Genomic DNA, 23,076 nt, shown 5'->3' with positions numbered 1-23,076 from the left:
CCAAACACGATATATATGACCGATTCCAATGAAATTCAGAATGTGTGGCGGATTTTGGTTATAATAATAAATGTGATGATGTCGAAATTAGTTAAGATTTGGATATAGCTCCCATATATATATATATTCTCGGCCGATTTCACATATTTGACGCACCAATTTTAATGAAATATGAAAGGTGTGGCGGAGTTTGGTGTAAAAGTAATTTTTTTTAAATTATATTTAAATCGGATCAGATTGGGATATGATTTTAATAAGAACCATTGACCCACAACGCCTTAGGCTAACACTAAAAAAGAACACAACAATTTATTTGAAATACGCTTATTACGGCGAAGTATGTTGCTATCTCGAATTCACTAATTGCAATAGAAATGCCACTCTACTTAAAAAAAAATTGCAGTTTCCTGCAGGCTTGGTATTTGCTATGAAATAAATAAATCGAAAGGACAAACCCTTCGTGTATGCATGTCATGTTACTGCTTTTGTAATGATTTTGTTTATTAACGCATTAAATTAGTGCAATATTTTTTTTTTAATTTTTAAATTTGTTTTTCTTTATCCAACATATATTGGTAAATAAAATTTTGAATGCAAATAAAATCAAAAGGGGTAGCGAAGCGCACCGGGTTCAGCTAGTCTGTTATAAAAATGGTTGAGATCGGAACATTTCTTCTGGTACGTCCCCCACAAAGAGTCAAAGTTTTGAATAAACAAAACGAACATAAAATCCGCAATAAGTATCCAGTTCTCTTCATATTCCACACATCCCATTATTTCTACTAACACAAGACCTGATGTGAAGATGGAATATATTGCACCATTTCTTCTGGTATCTCCCTCATAAAGGGTCAACATTTTTGAATATCCATGAAGCTCATAAAACGCGAAATTAACATCCGATTTCATTTAGAATTGACACATCTCAATATTTCTTGCAACACAAGCTCTCTTATAAAGATGGTGGAGATCGGAACATTTCTTCTGGTACCTCCTCCACAAAGGAACAAAATTTTTAATAATCAAAACGATCATAAAATCCGAAATAAGCATCCGGTTCTCTTCATATTTCACACATCTCATTGTTTCCACTTACATAAGACTTGATGTAAGGATGGAATATATCGGTTCAATTCTTCTGGTATCTCCCCCACAAAGGGTCAAAATTTTTAATACCCATGAATTTCATAAAACGCGAAATTAACATCCAATTCAATTCAGACTTGGTACATATCAATATTCTAATTAACACAAGATCTGTTATAAAAATGACAGAAAACGGATCATTTTTTCTGGTACCTCCACCACATAGGATTCAAGATTTTGAATAACAAGCCGCTCAAAGAAAGCAAAATAAGCATTCAACTCTCTTCAATTTTCACACATACAAACATTTTTGGTAATACAAGATCAGTAGTGACGATAATATATATCCGCAAACCCCTTCTGGTATCTCACCCACTAAGGTGCTCAATTTTCAATACATTTATCTGCCGTAACTTGCGAAACAAGTCAGCGATTATTTACAACTGGCTATATCCAAATATTTTTCTTAACCATAAACCTGAGATGAATATGGAATTTATGATTTCGCATGAAATTGATTAGATTTTCTTGTAATTTTGCCCATATAAATATTTTTATATGTATTAGATGAAGTATGAGAATGGAATACTTTGGTCGACTATATCTGGTACGTCACATTTTGATATTTTCCAAAAATTATCACATATTTTATATAAAGTGAAGGAAGAAGTCGATATAGTCCAAACCTGGCACTTCGCAATATTTATATCATATTTGCTTTGGCTCATTCCTTCGGAACTTACTTTATAAAGGGTCAACAATTTGAAAAATATATTGAAATAATCGAACATTGGCTGAGGGTATACATCTGCCGGCAAGTCCGACTGATACTAACTTTTTTCCTTCCAAAGATTTTCGAAATATTGGAAGGAAGAAATAAATAATAGAAATCCAAAATATTGACCTCGAGATAAAAAGGAAATAGGGTAAGTGTACCAGTAGTCGGCACTTATAGGATTTTCGCGTTTTTAATCGCTCGCCATTCTGAGTGGAACTTTTCAATTATTACAAAGTTAATTTATTCAGATTCGAAATTTTGTATAGTTTTTGCAATAATAAATAAAGTTTTAATAACTTTTTATTAAATTTCTAAAATTTGAAGTTTTATTAAAACAATGCTTTTTTGCCAGTAGTCGGCACCACTTGCCAATTATCGGTATGGCATTTTCCAACAGTCGGCATACCAATTTTTTTGTAAGAATAATTAATAATAATAATAAATTGATTCATTAAAATATAATATTTTTGTTTAGTTAAACTGATTCGACGTCTTTATTGTACTTTTCTTAAGAATATGAATTGTTGAGGACCTTCACAGACAAAATTTTAATTTTTGTTGGAATAATTAATATTTTCTAGCTCTCAAAGATAGCTGACAATATATTTGAAGCAAACAAAATACATTTAGTTATAATAGTTTCATTAATTTGGGCTTAAAAATAAAAAGTGCCGACTACTGGGACATGCCGAACTTAGGCACACTTACCCTATTTCCGGAAAATCTAGAAAATTGCTGGGTAAAAAATCATTACTCCTATCTCTATGCATGCCTTTTGACCGAAGATATTTTTAATGAAACGCATTGAAAATCGTTGATGAAAAGCCAATATTGCTGTTTTATTAGCAAAATTTGCCTTCAACCTTTCCTTTTCGCTACCAAAAGTAGTCTAATCAAAATTCGAGTTCCATACCCCTTCTTACAATCTGCCCTTTTCCCATAACAAAATTAAAGCTGCATGTCTAATCCCATATACCAGAACAATATCCCAAAACAAATATAAACCTAATATCCCAGGACTACAACTGTTGCATGCCAAGAAATTGCAAAAAAGAAAAAAAAAAAAAAAAAAACTATAACAACTAAAAATATTCCAGCCACAACGGTCTTGGAGGCAGCGTCACAAACTATGAAAACAGACACCAAAAAAAAAAAAAAAAAAAAAAAAATAGAAAAAATAACAAAAACAATAAAAAAACCAGTAAAGAAAGTCTTCACGTCGGGCGGGGCCGACTTTATGATACCCTACACCAGTTTGCTAATTAAGTAGAGCTCCACATAACAATTAAAAGTTTTTATGGGAGAATTCAATCATACACGCTATGATTATAATTATAATTTTAAGTTCAAAAAAACTAAATATGCCGAAACATTTGTATCTTTTAAATTCGGAATTGTATTGCCCATTTGGTGCACAATTAATTTGAAATCGGATAAAGATATATATGGGAGCTATATCCAAATCTGAACGAATCTCGATAAAATTTGGCAAAGATATTTCTGAGCTGTATTTGATATATTTCCCCAAATATTGTTGTTGCATAGTGCATATTACGGCGGCGGTGGACAAATATAAAAAATCGGATGAATAATATATATGGAAGCTATAGCTTTATCTGAACCGGTCTTCACCAAATTTGACATACTAGCTTCTAGACTCAATTCGGTCGTAAGTGCCAAATTCCATTCCATTTGGACAAATATTAGACGATTGATGCACAATAAAAGGTAAATCGGACGAAGTTATATATATGGGAGATATATCCAAATCTGAACCGATCTCGATAAAATTTAGCAAATGTATTTCTGAGCTGTATTTGATATATTTCCCCAAATATTGTTGTTGCATAGTGCATATTACGGCGGCGGTGGACAAAAATAACAAATCGGATGAACAATATATATGGGAGCTATAGCTATATCTGAACCGATTTCGATCAAATTTGGCATACATATTTTCAGGCCTAATATGGGTGTATATGCAAAATTCCATACAATTCGGGCTGATATTACACGTTTGGTGCACAATAAAAGGCAAATCGGACGAAGATATATATGGGAGCTATATCTAAATTTTGTCCGATTATCTGCAATTTCAATAGGGTTCGTCCTTGGGGCAAACAAAAGATCTTTGCAAAATTTCATCTGGATCGGGCAATAAATGCGACCTGTACTTTGTTTACAAAAATACATGGACAGACGGACGGACGGACGGACGGACGGACGGACGGACAGACGGACGGACAGACGGACGGACGGACATGCATAAATCGACTCAGAATGTGATTCTATGCAGATCATCAAAAGGAACTATGGGTCTATTTCGTTTCCTTCTGCCTGTTACAAACAAATGCACAAAGACATAATACCCTGACCACCTTGTGGTGTAGGGTATAAAAACGTCCCGACATCAATGTAAATTGGTAAGGCCCCCTGAAGCTGTTTACATAACAACATGCAACATAGGCATTAGTTGCTCTCTGAGTGTGTGCGTGTAAGTGCAACATGGTATAAAAAATCCAAAAAAAAAATGTTACATTTTCTCCTGTTGTTGTTGTCTTTTAGGGGTACTGGAAGCCCCAGAGACATTTTTTCGATGCAACGATTTGATTTTATTTATCCAGATGCATGGAAAATCCCGGTGAACAGAAAAAATATCCTTCAGAAAAAAAAAAGAAAAAATCTTTGGCCATTTCGTTTCGAATGACAGTGGCGTCCAACTCAAACGGCGTTGTTCGCAATTCGCGCTTTATAAGACCATTTGACAGCTGTGTCTAGGTTGTGTGTCCAAACTGACAAGCATGATTAAATTGCCAAATCGCATAAAGTCACAAAACGATGAGTGTAACTAAAGCGAAGTGGAGTAGTCTAGGGCAGAAGGAGGAAAAAAAAAACGCAATCCGAAGGAAGTTTTGTGGGTATGGGAAATTTTTTTGAGAAGGAAAAAAATAAATGTTTGCAGAAATTTTGAAAAAAAATTAATTGTATTTCCAAAAAAAAAAAAAAAATCTGTCGGTTTCAATATTTGTGTAGTTTCCTCCAATATGAAAATATTCATGCAATTAAAAAAATACGGTAAGGATGGATATGATTTTATAGGCTATCTGGAACGAATTCCCCAAAACAGTGATCGGTTCCTTGTCATCCATAAAAAGACCATTGGGGATATGGTCAAAAGTGAAATATTGGGGGAGGTCCCAATAGAAAATAGTACTGCCAATCAGTTAAATATGGAAAATCACAGGGAGGTTGGAAAATGCCAAATTTGAGGCAGTGAGGGATAGGTAACTCGACTATAAAGATTAATCAATAATGAAAGGTCAAAAGTTGGACGGGCCGATTTTATGATACCCTACACCACTATGCGTATGTAGTAGAGCTCCCGTAACAAAAAAGTTCATATTGGGAATTTATGTGAAGTAGATCATACCAACTACGAAACTTATTTGAATACGTATCATTACTTTAGAGTAGTCACCATTTGGGAACTATTCTCAACTCTAAATCGATTTTCAACAAATTTGAGGGAGGCTTTTGTACCTCTAATAGCAAATAACATTGCTGTATAGTGCATTATAGGACTTCAACAAGAATTATATTAAGAAATATTTATTGGAGCAATAGATATACCGGACCGAGTTTCATCAAATGGAAACATTCAATAAAATCTGAAAAAAAAGTCTAGCCAATTGGGACTGATATTACGTATATGGTAAGCAATAACCGTAAAATAGGATGCAAATGTGTGTCAAAGCTATATAAAGATCTGAACCGATCTCAATTCAATTTGGTGGAGGTATTTTCGTGATGTATCTGATGTCCGGTATCAAATATCAATGTTGAAGAGTGCATATTATGCATGTGAGGGACTTCAACACCAAATCGGGTGAAAAATATATATTGGAGCTATAGCAATATCTGAACCGATTTTCACCAAATTTGAAGTACTTGTTTCTGGGAAAACTTCTGTCGGAATTGCCAAAATTCAGTCCATTTTGGCGGATATTAGCCATTTGGCGCACAATAAACCTGATGTCGCATAAAGATATACTCGTCTATGGGAGCTATAGCTATATCTGAACCGACGTTGACCAAATTAGATGTAATTGTTTCTAGACTGAATTCGTTCGGATGGGCCAAATTTCAGGTACTTTGGATTGATACTGGTGCACAATTAACCGGAAATCGGTTGAAGATATATTGATGGGAGCTTTATCTAAATTTGAACCGATTCTCACCAATTTCAATAGGGTGCGCCCTTCGGCCAAACAAATATAAGATAGGAAGCTAAAATTTTGCACAGATCTGTCTTTTGTCTACAGGCAGGCCAAGTTCGATGATGGGCTATCCACGGTCCACGATATCGTATAGCCCCCATATAAGCTACCCCCTCATATTCGGTATTTTGATTATTTTCGTCACATTTTTCAATGAAATTATTTGAAATTTTGCACAAGAAGTCCCTTGTGAGTACTTTATCCCCTGAACGAAAGTTTGCCTATATATGGATCCACTACAACGTATAGTCCCCATATAACGGTACCCTCCGATATTCGGTATTTTGATGATTTCAGCCAAATTTTTTAATAGAATTGTCTTAAAATTCACAAAAGGAGCTCCTTCTGAGTACTTTACCTCATGGAAGAGAATTTTCTATATAGGTCCTATATCCCCTATATAACGGTTCCTCTCGATATTCGCTATGTTTATGATTTCAGCCAAATTTGTCAATAGAATTGTCTTAAAACCCACAAATAGGGTTCCGTGTGAGTAAATTTCCGCCTGGTCCACGACATCATATATCCCCTATATAACGGTTCCTCCCGATATTCGATATTTTGATAATTTTAGCCACATTTTTCAATGAAATTGTCTGAAAATCAACACAAGGAGCTCCTTCTGAGTACTTTACCTCATGGAAGAGAATTGTCTACATGGGTCCAATTTTTAGTATAGCACCCATATAACGATACGCCCAGACATTCGGTACTTTCATGGCGTTTGTGACATTATTCACCGGATTTTTTTTCAAATTTCGCATCTAAATTTCGCAATGAGTACTACAACCTATAAATTGCCTTTGAGGTTCCACCTCTTTTTGTACACTCCACATATAGCGACACCTACCTTTATTCAGTATTTTGATAATTTTAGCAACATTATTCACCGGAATTGTTTCACAGTTCGTATTGGAAAATCTTAATGGGAACTACATCCTATGACAAAAAGTTTACTATACAGGCCCACGTCTTGGTATATCCACCATGTAACGATACCTCCCCATATTCGCTATTTCGATGATTTTAGCAACATGATTCACCGAAATTGTTTCAAATTTCATATTTGAAGTTCGTAATGGATGCTATAACCCAAGACAAAAAATTTCTATGCGGGTTCACGACTTCGTTTAGGCCGCATATAACAATACCCCCCTATTTTTCGGTATTTTGATGATATTAGCATCAGCACTGCAAATATTTTAAATTTCGTATTTGAAGGTCCTAATGGATACTACAGTCTATGACACAAAATTGCGTATGCAAGTCCTCGTCTTCGTATAGCCCTAAAATTATGGTATTTTTCGACTAGATTTTCTTAAAATTTTACAAGTTTCTTTCAAATGGTGGAGGGTATTAAAAGTTCGGCCCGGCCAAACGTAGCTGCTCTTTTACTTGTTATATTTGAAGAGGTGGTAAATTGATATTTGAAAGCTTATTCGATAAAAAATATTTTCGCTAAAATTCAATGTAGCCCCCATATAACGGTACCCCCAAATTTATAGATATTTCGGAGGTCGAATCTACCTCCGATTTTTTTTTTTAAAATTATTATTTTTTTTCGCAGATTTTTATTCACAGGACTTATTTAAACCCTAATCAAAAAAAAAAAAAAAAAAATAAATAAAAAAAAATTCCACAATTAGAACTGACCTTCTACATCACTGTCTTCCCAATTGAAATTGTTGTTCTGATTCTCAAATTTCCGTACCAAGAATTTTTTCAGAAATCTTCTCAAAAATTGCAATTTTCAATTTGAATGTTGAAATCAATCTTGCGGAACAGAGATTTTTTTCATTATGGTATTTTACAATGGCATTTCCACTTTACATTGTTGGCATAATAGGCGGTTGATTAATTACCAATGTTATAGATATTATGCACGTGTGTGTGTATGTGTATGTGTGTGTGTGTGTGTGGGGCAACAATGTACAGGTTCACAGAAGTTTGGCCACAAAATCTCAAAAACAACAATAACAAAAACAGAAGAAGTCATAACAAAAACGAATTGTTACATAACTACAACAACAACCACAACACGATTGAATGCATCAAATTGTATTTTATTTTTAGAGTGGCAATAATATTTTGGTTGCCATGACTAAAGTTGGCAAGTGTTTGCCGGGCTCCTCTCGTTAGTGTGTTTCTCTGTTTTGTTGCTGGCAGCAGACCACATTACAGTGTTAATGAGCTGCAGCAAAAAAAAAAAAAACTGATCTCTGCAACAATGCCATTCAGCCGTCCAGTTGCAATCTGCTGCAATCGAAATCAACCTCCATCTGCCACAACACTGACAATGAGCATCGAACGACGGCCATTGGAGCGAGGCATGCGTTGCTACTGCTACTCAGACTCAGATTTGCTCGTAGAAGAGATGTATGGCAGTTAGTATTCGAAAAATTTTGGTTTGAATGTTGGCTGTTTGAATGGTAGTGGTGTTGGTGTTGGAGTTGCAGTTGCTATGAATGAACTCTTTAATGATGCAACAGTTCAAGATGCACATTTCCACATTGAGGTAATGTAAGGAAACCAAAAACAAAAAAAAAAAAATACGGAAGCCGTTTCCCCTTCTCCCAGTTGTTGCCATGATCACCCTCTGTTTTTTCCACCACCCAACTCAGACCGATTGATAATTTGTCGTAGAAGGCCTTTTTTGTTTGGTAAATGTTGCATGGTTTGCAGGTTACTTTCTAATGAGCCCATTAATCGCCGAAGACATCAATTGTCTGACACACTCACACATAGACACACACTTCTCCATTTTACAGGTAGCTTGTAAATCCATCTAACAATTGAATGCAATCAAAAAGCGATTTTGGTCTCAAAAGGGTTGGGATGTTGAAAAAATTAGGTATTAAATTGAAAATTGCATAAGCTCCTCGAAGCGGCAAGTGAAATGCCAGATTTATTGATATCATTAATAATGGAATTAAAGTTATTATTATGCCGTCTGGGTTTGTAGGGTTTTCTTCTGGGAGCTCAATGGGAGCGTCGTTTTGGCAGGAAGTAGTTGGAATTGTAGTCAAATTATTTTATTTTATTTTTTAAATGGCTCTTTGTTTTCAATTTTCAAATTTAATAATCGAGAAGGGATGTCTTGGTTTTGCCTACAAAACCTGAGCTTTTGATGGCGGATTGATGTCATACACCTTCGAACTTGTACTAAGTTTGATAATCATATCAAAATGGGGACACGTTTGGAGCAACTCGTCTTGGGAATAAAACTAAAGATTTTCTTAGAATCACGGTAAACTATTAGCCTTCTACCTATTTGATCTGAGATCGGACGAAAATTTATGCCAGCTTTTCTTTTTGGCAAATTTTCGAATACAGCATAAATATTACCACCAATATCCTTTACCTTCGAGGCCATAAAAAATCTAATTATACCCTACACCACAAGGTGGTAAGGGTATTATGTTTTTGTGCATTTGTTTGTAACAGGCAAAATGAGATAGACCCATAGTTACTTTTGAGGATCTCCATAGAATCAATTTCTGAATTGATTTATGCATGTCAGTCCGTCTGACCGTCCGTATATTCTTGTGAACAAAATGCAGGTCGCATTTATTATCCGATTGAGATGAAATTTTTCAAACAACATTTGTTTGACCCAAGGAAGAACCCTATTAAAATTGGAGATAATCGGTAAAAATTTAGAGATAGCTTCCATATATATCTTCGTCCGATTTGCCTTTTATTGTGCACCAAACGTGTAATATCAGCCCGAATAGTATGGAATTTTGCACATACAACCTAATAAGGCCTAAAAATAAGTACGCCAAATTTGATCGAAATCGGTTCAGATATAGCTATAGCTCCCATATATATTGTTCATCCGATTTGTTATTTTTGTCCTCCGCAGCCGTAATATGCACTCTGTAACAACAATATTTGGCGAAATATATCAAATGCAGCTCAGAAATACCTTTGCTAAATTTTATCGAGATCGGTTCAGAATTGGATATATCTCCCATATATATCTTTATCTGATTTCAAATTAATTTTGCACCAAATGGGCAATACAAGTCCGAATTTAAAAAATACAGATGCTTCGGCATATTTAGTCCTTTGAACTTGAATTAGTCCTTTGATTGAATTCTCCCATAAAAACTTTTAATTGTTATGTGGAGCTCTACTAAATTAGCAAAGTGGTGTAGAATATCATAAAGTCGGCCCCGCCCGACTTTATTACTTTCTTTACTGGGTTTTTATCTGCCTCAACTCGAATTTTGGTCAAGGTATTTTTTTAAAGAATTTAATCATTATACCCACACACACAGTGCAAATGCAGTGGTTGTTTTAACTAAATGCATGAATTAATTCTAGACCATGGCTGGCAAAGTTAATTCAGAGAGTTCAAGGTACTCCGCCAAGAGATATGGTGTCATTCTTGCATCTGTAAATGTGGTATTAAAATGCTGCGGGTTGGTCAATATCTTGAACCAATAAATAAATTAATGATACAAATCAGTTTGAAAAGAAAAACTAATTAAAAAGTTAAGGGCGTGGAAAAAGGGGGGGGGGGCTAATATGAAAATGGTTAAAAAATTCGATAATTTTAGAAGAAAGCAGGAATCTATATTCATAAAAGAGTAAAATAATTGACTGTCTGATAGACTTAAAGATTTCTCAACGCCTAGACGAAACGGCTGAATCTAAAATCTTGAAATTTTGGGTGGGGGTCACTCTTGGTCCGAAGGGGTCAGATAAGACTGGGTTTTTGGAAATTCGTACTTGAACGGTACGAAAACTGTTAAAAGTTACTAAATATGGTACCCTTGGTATTTGACGAAGCAGTGGAGCTAGAACTTTTAAATTTGGAATAAGGGTGATTGATGCAGTGTATGCTGGATGTACTACAGGGTTTTGGAAATTCGCACTATAAAAGTACGGAAAGTACTAAAATGTACAACATTTGGTATTATTGTGTACCAAGTGAACGCTTAGAGCTAATAACTTGAAATTCGGAATGGGAATTAATGTTGAGGAGTGGAGTCGATGTAAGGAGGTAGTTTTGGAAGTGTGTGATTATGTATACGAAAAGAACTAAACGGTTCTAAATTTAGTATAAATTGAATATTTTGGAACGGGTGGAGTTCGAAACCTGAATTTTGAAATTAAAATTATTGGCGGAGTGTAGCAATGGGGTACGGAGAAAGTTTTCGAAATGTCTAGTTATATGCACGAAAAGTACCAAATGGTACTAAATTTAGTACAATTTCGATTTGGGTGCGACAGAGCTGAAAAATTGAAATTGGGATAACAAATTACTATTGCATTCTCGGAATGAGCAATGTATGTAGCTTTGGGAATTCGTACTTATTTGTTCCACATGGTACTAAACTTAGCACAATTTTGATTTTGGCAGAACCAATTGAGTTAGAATACTGAAATTTAAAAATTTAGAAATAAAATTAATATTGCATTATAGGACTGAGTTATGTAGGCAGTTTTGGAAATTCGTATTTATGTGTACTAAATGGTACTAAATTTAGTACAATTTAAATTTTGAAAATAAGTTTCCATTGGACTGTATAAAGTATGTAGCTATAAAATATTGTACTTAAGTGTACAAAACGGTACTGAATTTTATACAATTTGTTTAAGGGTGAACGGATGAAGCTGGAATTTTGAAAATTTGTATAGGGATGCCTGTTGGTGGTAGGTTTGGGATAAATAAATGGGTATGGGAATGTGTACTACAAGTGCACGCAAATGTAGAAAATAGTACTATAATTGGTACAAATTGATATTGGGTAAACATATAATGCTTGAAATCTGAAATTTGGTATTAGGGTCGCTATTCAAGTCTGAGCCTAGACACATGGAGGTGCCTTCGGAAATGTGTACTATGTTTGTACGAAAAGTACTATATTTGGTATTGGGTGTGGGATAGAAATAAAATTAAACAAAAAAAAAAAAAAACATTTCTAATGGTATCTACGTTTGGCCGTGGTTTGGAAATGCTTCTTATATGTGTACGAAAAGTACTAATTGGTGCTAAATTTGGTATTGGGTTAAGGGATGAAGATAGAATCATAAAATCTGATTTTTGGTATTTCTTTGTATCTAGGCTTGAAATGTGGAGGTAGTCTTAGAAATTAGTACTAAAACTATACGATAAGTATAAACTGTACTCAATTTGGTAAAGGAATTGAGCTGAAGTCCTGAAATTTATATTAAAGTCACTTTTGATATCTTTGGTTAGGATATGGAGGTGGTTTTTGAAATGCCTCTTATTTTTGTACGAAAACTACTAAATCGTACTAAATTTGGTATTGGGTGAAGAAATAGAGCTGGAATCCCCAAATCTGCTATAGAGGTCTTAGTCTCTGAAAATTTGGTACGATGTATAAAGTTTTATTGCGCAGTTTGGGTACTTAAAAGGCTTAATACGGACTATTTGGACGAATCTAATATTTTAAGTGAACTTTTCACTAAGGAAGTGGTGGGTATTTGCTCGTATTTAATTAATGTTGAATACAGGAAAAGACTTCTCCAAAATTGGGGCTATACGAAAACGTATTTGAAAACCCATTATGAAACTCCAAAAACTGCAGACTTGAAACACATCTGAACAAAATTGATGACTTCCACATACAGCCGGATATAGTAAAATTTCAATTGTAATCCAAGCATATAATTCGTAACTTAGTTGTAATTGAAAAACTCCATTTGTAATTCGTAGCATTTCGACTGTAATTCTAAAATTTCGTTACATTTAAAAGTTGAAAGAATAAAGAAATGAAAAATAATCAATCTATTCGTAATACGATTTATTTTGAATTCGAAAGAAAAAAATTTAAAAAAATGCTGTTATCTTTATGTTTCGAATTTCAAATGGAATAATTCGATTTTAAATTTTAACTGGAAAGATTTGATTTACGAATATAGTAACTGAAATTTCGAATTGCAATTGAAATGTTAAGAATTGTAATAAACAATGGAATTATCAATGAATTACAAATGAAAAAAATTCAATTTTATGAATGGAATTCTCGAAAAACGGTTAAAATGTTTCGAAATACAAATGAAATTGAGATTCTTTTTGAAATTCCAAGAAGATTTTTTATTTTCCAATGTAAAATCCTGATCTTTCATGCCATACTTCAAACTACGCCACTGTTCCATTTGCCGTTCTGTTCTTAAAAACGTGATCCTCGTTTTAGTTAAAACAGAAAAACAATTGGATCATAAGCCACACAATTAACAATTAAAACGAGAAATTTATTTCTTTAAGAAAAAAAAAAAAAAACAAACAGCAACTACAAATCGCTTCCCACTCAATTAAAAACAAAAGATGTAAAAAACAAAGAATATAAAAATGTAAGAGAGAGGGAGAACAAAAAAAAAAAAAAAAAAAAAAAACGATAAATGCAAGCGATCTGTTAAATCTAAATGCACTTAAATGTTTGGTGGCTGCAATTATCATTTTTAACAATAATGCAAAAAATATAATATTTTCAAAAAAAAAAAAAAAGAACAAAACAAAACAAATAAACACAATTAAAACAAACCCGATTATAAAATTCTTGGTTTGGAAGAGAAAAAAAAAAAATAATAAAAATTATAATCCGTTCTAAGATCCTGAAAGATCGTGTTATTGTGATTGAAAGGCAAATATGGCTCAATTGGAAGTCAAAAAATATTGGGTAAAGAAGAAGCTGTGGCCCAGTTATAAGGTCATACATCAGGGTAGTTGGTTAACAAATTAAATATCAAATTCCTTACTGTGAATGAAAAACGGCCCGGCCGATCTTTAAATACACTCCATCATTTGGAACAAATTTGGAAATTTTCAAAAAAAAAAAAAACAAAAAAAAAATCCGTTAAAAATTCTGTTAACATCTAAAAATACCGAATATATCCGTCTATACGAAGACCTGGACCAGCGTAGGCAACTTTTGTCAGAAGCCATATTCAATATTCAAATATGTAATATGAAAAATAATAACCCGGTGAATAATGCAGCTAAAATCACAAAAATATCGAATATAGGAAGATACCGTTATGAGGTACTGATATATGGGGCTATACAAAGACCTGAACCTGCATAGACAATTTTCTGTCATAGACTGTAGCTCCCTTTACGAATTTCAAATACAAAATTCGAAACAAGACCGGTGAACGATGTCGCTAAAATCATCAAAATACTGAATATCGGGAGGTACCATTATATGGAGGCTATAGGAAGACATGGGCCTGCATAGACAATTTTCTGCCACAGGCTGTAGTATCTATTAGGAACTCCAAATATGAAATTTCAAACAATTTCGGTGAATATTGTTACTAAAATCGTCAAAAGAGCAAATATCGAGAGGTACCGATACATGGGGACTATACGAATACGTGCACCCTCATAGACAATTTTCTGCCGCAGGCTGTAGTATCTATTAAGAACTTCAAATACGAAATTTCAAACAATTCCGTTGAATATTTTACCTAACCTGGACCTGCATAGACAATATTCTGCCACAGGCTTTAGTGCCTATTAGGAACTTCATATGCGAAATTTCAAACAATTTCTGTGAACATTGTACCTAAAATCGTCAAAATACCGAATATAGGGAGATACGGATATATGGAGCCTATACGAAGACCTGGATTTGCATAGACAATTTTCTGGCATAGACTGTAGCACCCAATACGAACAACAAATATCCTGCAGACATAATATACCTTTGAGTAACATTTTATCAATCTACTTCAATTCGTTCGGAAGCTAGAGTGATTTTCACAGACGGATAGACGGACGGACATCGCTAAATCGACATAGAATTTTATGCTGATTAAGAATATATATTCTTTGTGGGATCTAAAGATTTCGAGGTGTTACAAACGGAATGACAAACTTAATATACCCTCCATACTATGGTGGAGGGTATAACAAGTAAAAAATCAGTTAGTTCGGCCGGGCCGAACTTTGAATATCCTCCACCATATGTAACGAATTTGGACATTTTCAAAAAATTAAAATTCGTTAAAAATTCTCTTAAATTCTTAAAAATATCGAATATAGCCCTTATATTGGGGTCTATACGAAGACGTGGACCTGCATTGGCAGAAACTCCTTCTGTAGAATTATAGACAATTTCATTTGAAAAATTTGGCTACAGTCATCAAAATACCGAATATCGGTCGATACTTTTATATGGGGGCTATACGATATCGTGGACCAATATAGCCCATCCTCGAACTTGACATGCCTGTAGACAGATCTGTGTAAAATTTTAGCTTCCTATCTTTATTTGTTTTGACTCGAGCGTGATTACAACAGACGTGCGGACGGATGAACAGGGTGTCTTAGAATTTTATGCTGATCAAGAATATATACATTGTTAGGTCTAAAATTGTTACTTCGGTGAGCTACAAACTTGAGGACGAACTCAATATATACTCTCCATACTATGTATGGCGGAGGCTATAAAAACATAAACAAATAACCAACAAAATCTAAACTATTTTAAAATTATGTCTGATTTTAAAATTCGTTTGGAAAGTAGTCAAAACTTCATTTAGTTGCCATCTTTAATCCAATTTGCCGTAATAAAACAACTTCAAACACCAAAAAAAAAAAAAACTCTTCATGCCAAATTGTTAACCCTTTAAAATTATAAAAATATAATTCTAAAAAAAAAACAATTGCCCCAAAAAAATGTTTCAACTTCAATTGTCTTTCATTTGCCGTTTTCCCAAATTCTCACGCCTCAGATTTTTTTTTGTTTTCGGGCATGTTTGGTATTTTTTAAAAGTTGGCTTATTTTTGCAGAGTATTTGTAGCTAGCCTTTCAAGGTCACCTTGCATATGACTTAATTTCTTTAAAAAAAATCCGTTAAAACAAACCAAAAAAGCAAAATTGCCACACATTTTATGCTTTTCTGCTACAAAAAAAAATTAAGTAATTTTTCTTTAGCATTTTTTCCACACTAATAATTATGTTTGTGGTCTGCAATTTGTTTCGAACCACAAGTACAATGCAAGTACTCCATGTAGTAACAATGACTTGTCATATGTAGGTATGTTTGTTTTGTGTTTTTTTCTTCTTTTTGTTTAACTTACCATTACTAAATCGCCGGTAATCTCATGACGTCTCATTAAAATTGCAGCCATATTTTCTTCATCTTGATAGACCTCGCCAATATCGTCGCTGGAATGTGAATGCTGGAAATAGATGAGAGAGAGGGAGAGAAAAAGAGAATTGTTAGTGGAAGTGGTTTTTAAGAAAAAAAAAATATAAGAACATGATAAATAAACAAATCTTCGAAAGAAGTGGGCGGGTCAGTTATCTATCTATGCCATAATAATGTGAGATATGTTTGAATGGGAGAGAAATCATTTTCTAGGAATTTGGATATAATTCTTTGAGAAGTGAATGTTCAGAGACAATTGAATATTGACAATTTTATGGCGCTTTTATTTAGGCAGCAGGTATTAGGTATCGCAATAATCTGTACAAATTTGTACAAATTAAGCCAATATCATATTTTTCGATTTCTGCTTAAAATTTAAATAAAGTGAAACTCCTTCTCCTTTGAAGGGGAGTACTTTCGGAAGGGAAAAAAGAAGCCAAGACGAGTTCTCCATTTTGGCTGGGAAAATGTTTATGTTGAAATTCAAATTTTCAGACCAACCACACGAAATAATCGCCGACGATCCCATAAAAATTTTTGAGATTTCCATAAAATTTTAAGTTTTTTTTACGGTATCCGTCTGCCTTTCCGTATGTGTGTTGAAATTAAGATAGAGGTTATATTATTTAATGTCGTTCTCCATAAACACACAGAACTTAGTAATATATTTAGGATCGAGTACAAATTGGGACCTTCCCTCCTGGTACCCTTATAACCGCAAAAATTAGGAAAAATCATAAAAATTTGAATATCTCACAGAGAGACAATGCAATATCTGATTTCATACAAACTGATATATCGCAATAAATATAAGCCCACCTCAATATCTCAATTCCTGATGGCAAAAGAGACCTCGATATCATATTTGTGGATTTCAGTATTATCCCTTCACCCAATAGTAAATATAATATCAATTAGTACTTTTCCTACAATTATATATATATATTTCCAAACCACCGCCAAATCTGAAAATCACATTCCATCAGTAATCTATAGATAAACTTTCAGAATTTTATCCAATACCAAATATAATACGATTCTGTATTTTTCCTACAGTTATGGAACACGTTTCCAAAATCACCTCTATATGTTCAGGTTAAACGTGAACAACGACCATAATACCAAATTTCAGATTTTAGGCACACCCAATAACAAATTGTACCAAATGTAGTAGCATTGATTAATTTTTGAACACATTTCCAAAACCACCACCATATCTTAATTCCAGATACCAACAGAGACCTCAATAGCAAATTTCAGGATTTCAGCCTTATCCCTTCATTCGATACCAAATTGAGTAATATTTAGTTCGCATATTCAAAACAATCTACATATCTCCATCCAAGACCGTAAAAGTGATCCAAAGTTAGTACGATTTAGTACTTTTGGTATATTTTTAGTACGCCATTGCAAAACCTAGGCACTAACAGAGACCTCAATATCAAATTTAAAGATTCCACTCTTATCCCTTCACTCAATACCAAACTTAGTACCATTTAGTACTTTTCGTACAATTATAGTACACATTTCGAACACCACCACCACAAGGTAATCCTAGACTCCAACAGAGACCTCAATAACAAATTTCATCTCTCCCATCCTAGAGACCAACAGTGACCTAAAATAGTACCATTTTGTACTTTCGTATTTTTTAGTACTCCTTTGCTAACTCGTTCCATATCTTAATTGACATCCGTATCCAATTTGAGAATTCCAGACCTATCCCTTCACCAATACCAAATTGGGTACCATTTAGTACTTTTCGAACAAATATAGGACACAGTTCCGAAAGCAACTCCGTATGTCCAAGCTACACATGAATATGAGACCCTACCACCAAAATTCCGATTTCAAGCAATACCAAATTTCACCCAATACCAAATTGTACTAAATATAGTAGCATTTGGTAATTTTGGTACTCATTTAACAAAAACCGCCCCCATATCCCAATTCCAAATACCAAAATAGACTTCAATATCAAAGTTCTCGATTCCAGCTATATTCCTACCCCCAATACTAAACTTAGTACTATATAGTATGCATATCCAAATTGGTCAAAAATTGGTACCATTTAGTATTTTTCGTATATTTTTAGTAGTAGCTTGAAATCCCTAACCCAAACAGAAACCTCAATATCAAATTTAAGGATGCTAGACCTATCCTTTCTCATAATAACAAATTTGGTACTATTTAGTACTTTTCGTACTAATATTTCCAAAATTACCTCCTTTTTTAAATTCCAGATACCAAAGAGACCACAATATCAAATTTGAGCATTCCAGCCCTATCCCTTAACCCAATACCAAATTGAGTACCATTTAGTACTTTTCGAACAATAATAGTACAAATTACCAAAGCCATTCCCATATGTCCAGGCTACACATGAAAAACTACCCAAGTACCAAATTTCAGATTACAAGCACTACCAAATTTCACCCTATACCAAATTGTACCGAGTATAGTACTCTTTAGTACTTTTCGTGCACTTGTAGTACACATTTCCGTAACCACCTCCATACGTAACCACCCACACTAATATTAAATTTCAAGTATTACTAAATTGCAAGAGCTACCAAATGTCACCCATTTCAAAATTGTACCAAATATAGTACTATTTAGTACTTTTCGTGCACTTTAAGTACACATTTTCGAAACACGTCTTTATGATAAAAACTACCACTAAGAGGGACCCAAATAAAAAATTCTAAAATTATTCAGGTTCACCTTTTCACCTTAAACCAAACTGTTACAAATTTAGTACCATTTAGTACAGTGCGCCTACTTAGTACACCTTTACAAAACCACCTTCGTATATCAAACGCACTTTCCAATCTTGATTCTCACATCAAATTTCAAGTTTTTAGCTCTATCTGTTTATATAATACCAAATGGTACCATTTTAAATATTTAGTACCATTTTAGAAATTTTGGATTCCATAAACTTTGAATTTCCAAAAACCCTTTGGTTCACCTATTCTGCACTGTATCAGTGACTGTCATTCCAAATGCCAGAATTCTAGCACATTCCGTTTGTCCAAGAGCATGTCGATTTTTTAAGAGCAGGTCGATTTTCATTTCATTGGCAATTTTTATAAGTTTATTTATCTTTCTATTAGTGCTATTGACGAACAATTCATATTTTTTTTCTAATTGATATGAAATTGATATGAAACCACTTAATGGGTTTGATCCTGAAGGAAGATCTAGTGAAATTTTGTGGAAATCGCTAAAGATTCCAATTCAGCTCTGAATGACTTAATATGGATGCTACATAGAAATCTTAACTGATTTTCCCTTAGGGTTCGTTTTGGATAATTTTTAAAGGAATTTTTTGAAAATAATTTCAAAAAATGTTCTCTGCTAGAGAATTAGTTCCCAGGGAAAGGATAGATACTTTCCCTCTTCTATAAGACTTATCTCTGTAATGGATACTTCAAATAACAATACACTTTTAATTTTGACCTTCCATATCAAATGCTCATTCTGGGTTCTTTTTATGGAGAGTTCGTTTATTTGTCCAACAACTTCCTTGACCTCATCCCACGTACTTGGCAGCAGCTGCATTGTTGTCACTAAATACCAATTACAATGTAATTCACGGCCCACATAATCATGCTATAAGCGTCTTATAAAAGTGTTGGACATTTGTTTCATAGCACAACTTAAACATTAAAAAAAAAAACATTCTTTGGATTATTGTAATTATTTGCATTTTCAAATATTTTAACAAAAAAAAAAAAAACATAAAAATTAAAACTAGTTCTCTCCAAGACCTAGTGGCAGGTCTTTTAAGTCAAAAAACAAAACAAACAAAAAAAATCGTAAACCAAATTCCAAAATGCACTTGTTAACCCCATGCTAATGTTGGCGGTCAACATCAACACCATTGCCGTTAAACAGCGATCTTGTTTGGTGTTGTAGTTCGAACCATTATTCAAGGTTATCAAAACAAATATTTCAAATCTATCTCCACATGGTCGAAAAAAAGAGAGCAGAGAAGACAAAAAAAGTAACAAAACAAACAATAACAACAACAAGTACAACAAACAAAAGCTCACACTGTCAATACATGAATACGTAGTAATGGGCTAAAATCAAACTAAACCAACAAAAAAATGGATAAATAAATAAAAATAAAAACAAAAACACTTTGGAAATCAAGCGATCTTGTTCTTTGAAAATCTCAAACCAAACAAATAAAAAAAGCGATAATCGAAAACAATTTTATGGTAAAAATTATAGCGCATTTTCAAAACTGCCAAAACATGTTGGCGAGACTCGAAACAAAAATGACGAAAAAAAAAACACCACAAGTGTCAACACATTTGACGGTCAAATGCAACATTTTGAACTTTGAATTAATTTATGGCCCAAAGGCATAAATACCAGCAACGGCCAACAACAACATAATCTATAACAAAAGAGCCATAACTCCAACTGTAACTGAAACAAAAACGCAACAACAAGTGGAACAGCAAAGAATTATTCATTTGCTGAAAAGAAGGTGGTGAAACAAAGTTAGTTGGAAAATTGGAAGTAGCCGGTTTGGGGGTTAAATGTGATGACTCTTTTTAATGAAATCAAAAAAAAAAAAAATGTTTTTCCTAAAAAACGAGATAGAAAGTCTAGATTGGTTTATGAACAGAGAAATGTCCTAAACATATGACACTATTGGAGATTAGGTCATATCAGAAACAAATTAAAATATTTCTTCTATTTCAGACTTCCAAAGAATTTAATTCAAAATTTGTATGAGATTTGGAAGTTTTGAATTTTGAAGTTGGGGAACAGATGGAATATAATGTATTTTTTAATGTTGTTCGAAGTTGGGAGAGTTACCGCAAAGAATAAACCAATATTTCTCACTTCCACACTAGTGCTAATATTGATAGATATATTGGAAGGAGCGAAGTTTGAAGCAGATCCGGTAATAATTTCACATAATCCTTTTAATTTAATTATTTATAAGTAAGAGAAAGAGCTGGCCGACAATGTCCATATTCTGTTATGTCTCAAGTGTGAGCGATCGAGAGGAACTGAAGACATATTTTTTTATTTTGGGTTTTGCAAAGGGGTGTTTTGCAAATTCGTTCTAAAGAGTACCAAAAAGTACCAAATATCGTGCCACGAGAAATGGATCAATTTAGTACTCTTAGAATCTAGTGGATGACTTTTCAGCATAAAAAATTGTGAATAAAAATTCTTGCAAATTCCGCACGAAAAGTACTAAAAGGTACTAAATATTTCGCTATAAGTATCGGCTTACAGAGAAGAGCTGGAATATTAACATTTGTAAAGAAATCTTGAAAAAGTACAAAAGAAATATTATTTTTTTTTTCACACATGTATCAGGCGACGGGAAAGAGCTAGAACTCAAATTTTTTGTATATTACCTGTTTTTGAAATTCGTAACTAAACTACGAAAAGGGTTAAAATGTACTAAATGTTGTAAAGAGCTTGAGCTTTATATTATTGCATGTGGGTTTGTTTATGATAAAAATGGTGTACGAAAACGTGTTTTTAAAAATTCGTACAAAGGGTACTCAAAGTGGCTAAAGGTACTAAATCTAGTGCTATGTCGTAAAGCGACCGAAAGGAACTAAGAATCTATATTTTCATATATAATATTCTCATCGTTAACTAAAATGGTGTACTAAAGATGTTTTGGCAAATTCGTACTAGAAGGTGCTTAAATGTACCAATAGAAAAGTACTAAAAGGTGCTAAATATTTTGCTATAACTTACTATTTCAGAGAGATGGTTCACCTATGATAAAAAAAAATAATGCACCTAAATACTTTTGGGGAATTCGTACCAAAACTACGAAAAGGAACAAAACAAATAAAAATATATGGACAAGATCTATAGCTTGACATTTTCGTATGTGGCCTCTTCTTTGATAAACAAAGTGGTGTGAACAAAACTGTTTCTGAAAATTCTTACAAAAGGGTGCCATAGGTTTTTTATTTACATTTTTGTACGTCGTTTTGTTTACGAAAACCTAAATCTTTCACAATGGGGTTTTCAAGTGTTTTGCATATTCGTACTAGAAAATACTAAAAATTGTACCACAGGATACGGACAAATTTAAAAGGTACGAAATGGTATAATTGGAATGTAAATTTAAGATAAGGAGTAGCTTTCGAAATATTTTAATATACCTAAAAAGTTCCAACATAGAACGATTGGAACTAATATCTATATTTGGGTTGGAAACCCCTGCATATAACTTCATAGCTTCTGTTTCTTCTGTTTTGAGAACATAAAAGTATCTAACGCTATATATTTTTTTAACTTCCAGCCATCATGCCTCACATCACTCTCTTCACATGTTAACCAACTTCTATTGGCCCCCGCTTTAGCAATGACTTGATGTTGCCTTTTATTGACACAACATATCATAAAGTGTCAATTAAATGCTAACTATGCTGTCTTTCTCATGGGCTTCACATACAGGCATGAACATGTTAAGTTTAACACAGGTTGACATTTCAATAGCAATCGCTTGGATTGCTTTTACAATAAAACATAAATTTTAATAAATTATGAAAAAAAAGATATTAGAAATAAATTTAAAGCATATAATTTTGAACGTATTGCAACCGATCTGGTCATAATATGACAATCTAATTTTCTGGTGGTCATAATCCTTTCCCACAAAAATTAATATAAGTCAATTTTTTTTATAGACTTCATATATAGGTATCTCCCTAAACACTTCAAAAGACAGAGAGTTATTCTGCATACAGTATCTTAAGCAAAGAATTTTCGCTGAGACATTTTTACGGATAATTAACTTGG

General features: G+C 33.4%; 1 protein-coding gene across 2 annotated transcripts in view; it reads right to left on the bottom strand.

Moving 5' to 3' along the window:
• Positions 1–23,076, bottom strand: part of LOC101896425 (A disintegrin and metalloproteinase with thrombospondin motifs like) — a 232,801-nt gene that overhangs the window by 98,965 nt on the left and 110,760 nt on the right. For both annotated transcript variants that reach the window (XM_059127546.1, XM_059127547.1), the window contains exon 4: positions 16,205–16,306. In XM_059127546.1, the coding sequence (XP_058983529.1) occupies positions 16,205–16,306 (102 nt within the window). The remainder of the gene's footprint in view (positions 1–16,204; positions 16,307–23,076) is intronic.

The sequence above is a fragment of the Musca domestica genome, unplaced genomic scaffold (genome assembly GCF_030504385.1).
Source record: "Musca domestica strain aabys unplaced genomic scaffold, Musca_domestica.polishedcontigs.V.1.1 46, whole genome shotgun sequence".
Taxonomy (NCBI): Eukaryota; Metazoa; Arthropoda; class Insecta; order Diptera; family Muscidae; genus Musca; species Musca domestica.
Note: the sequence above shows the minus strand (reverse complement) of the source record. Positions and strands in the feature narration are given on the sequence as shown.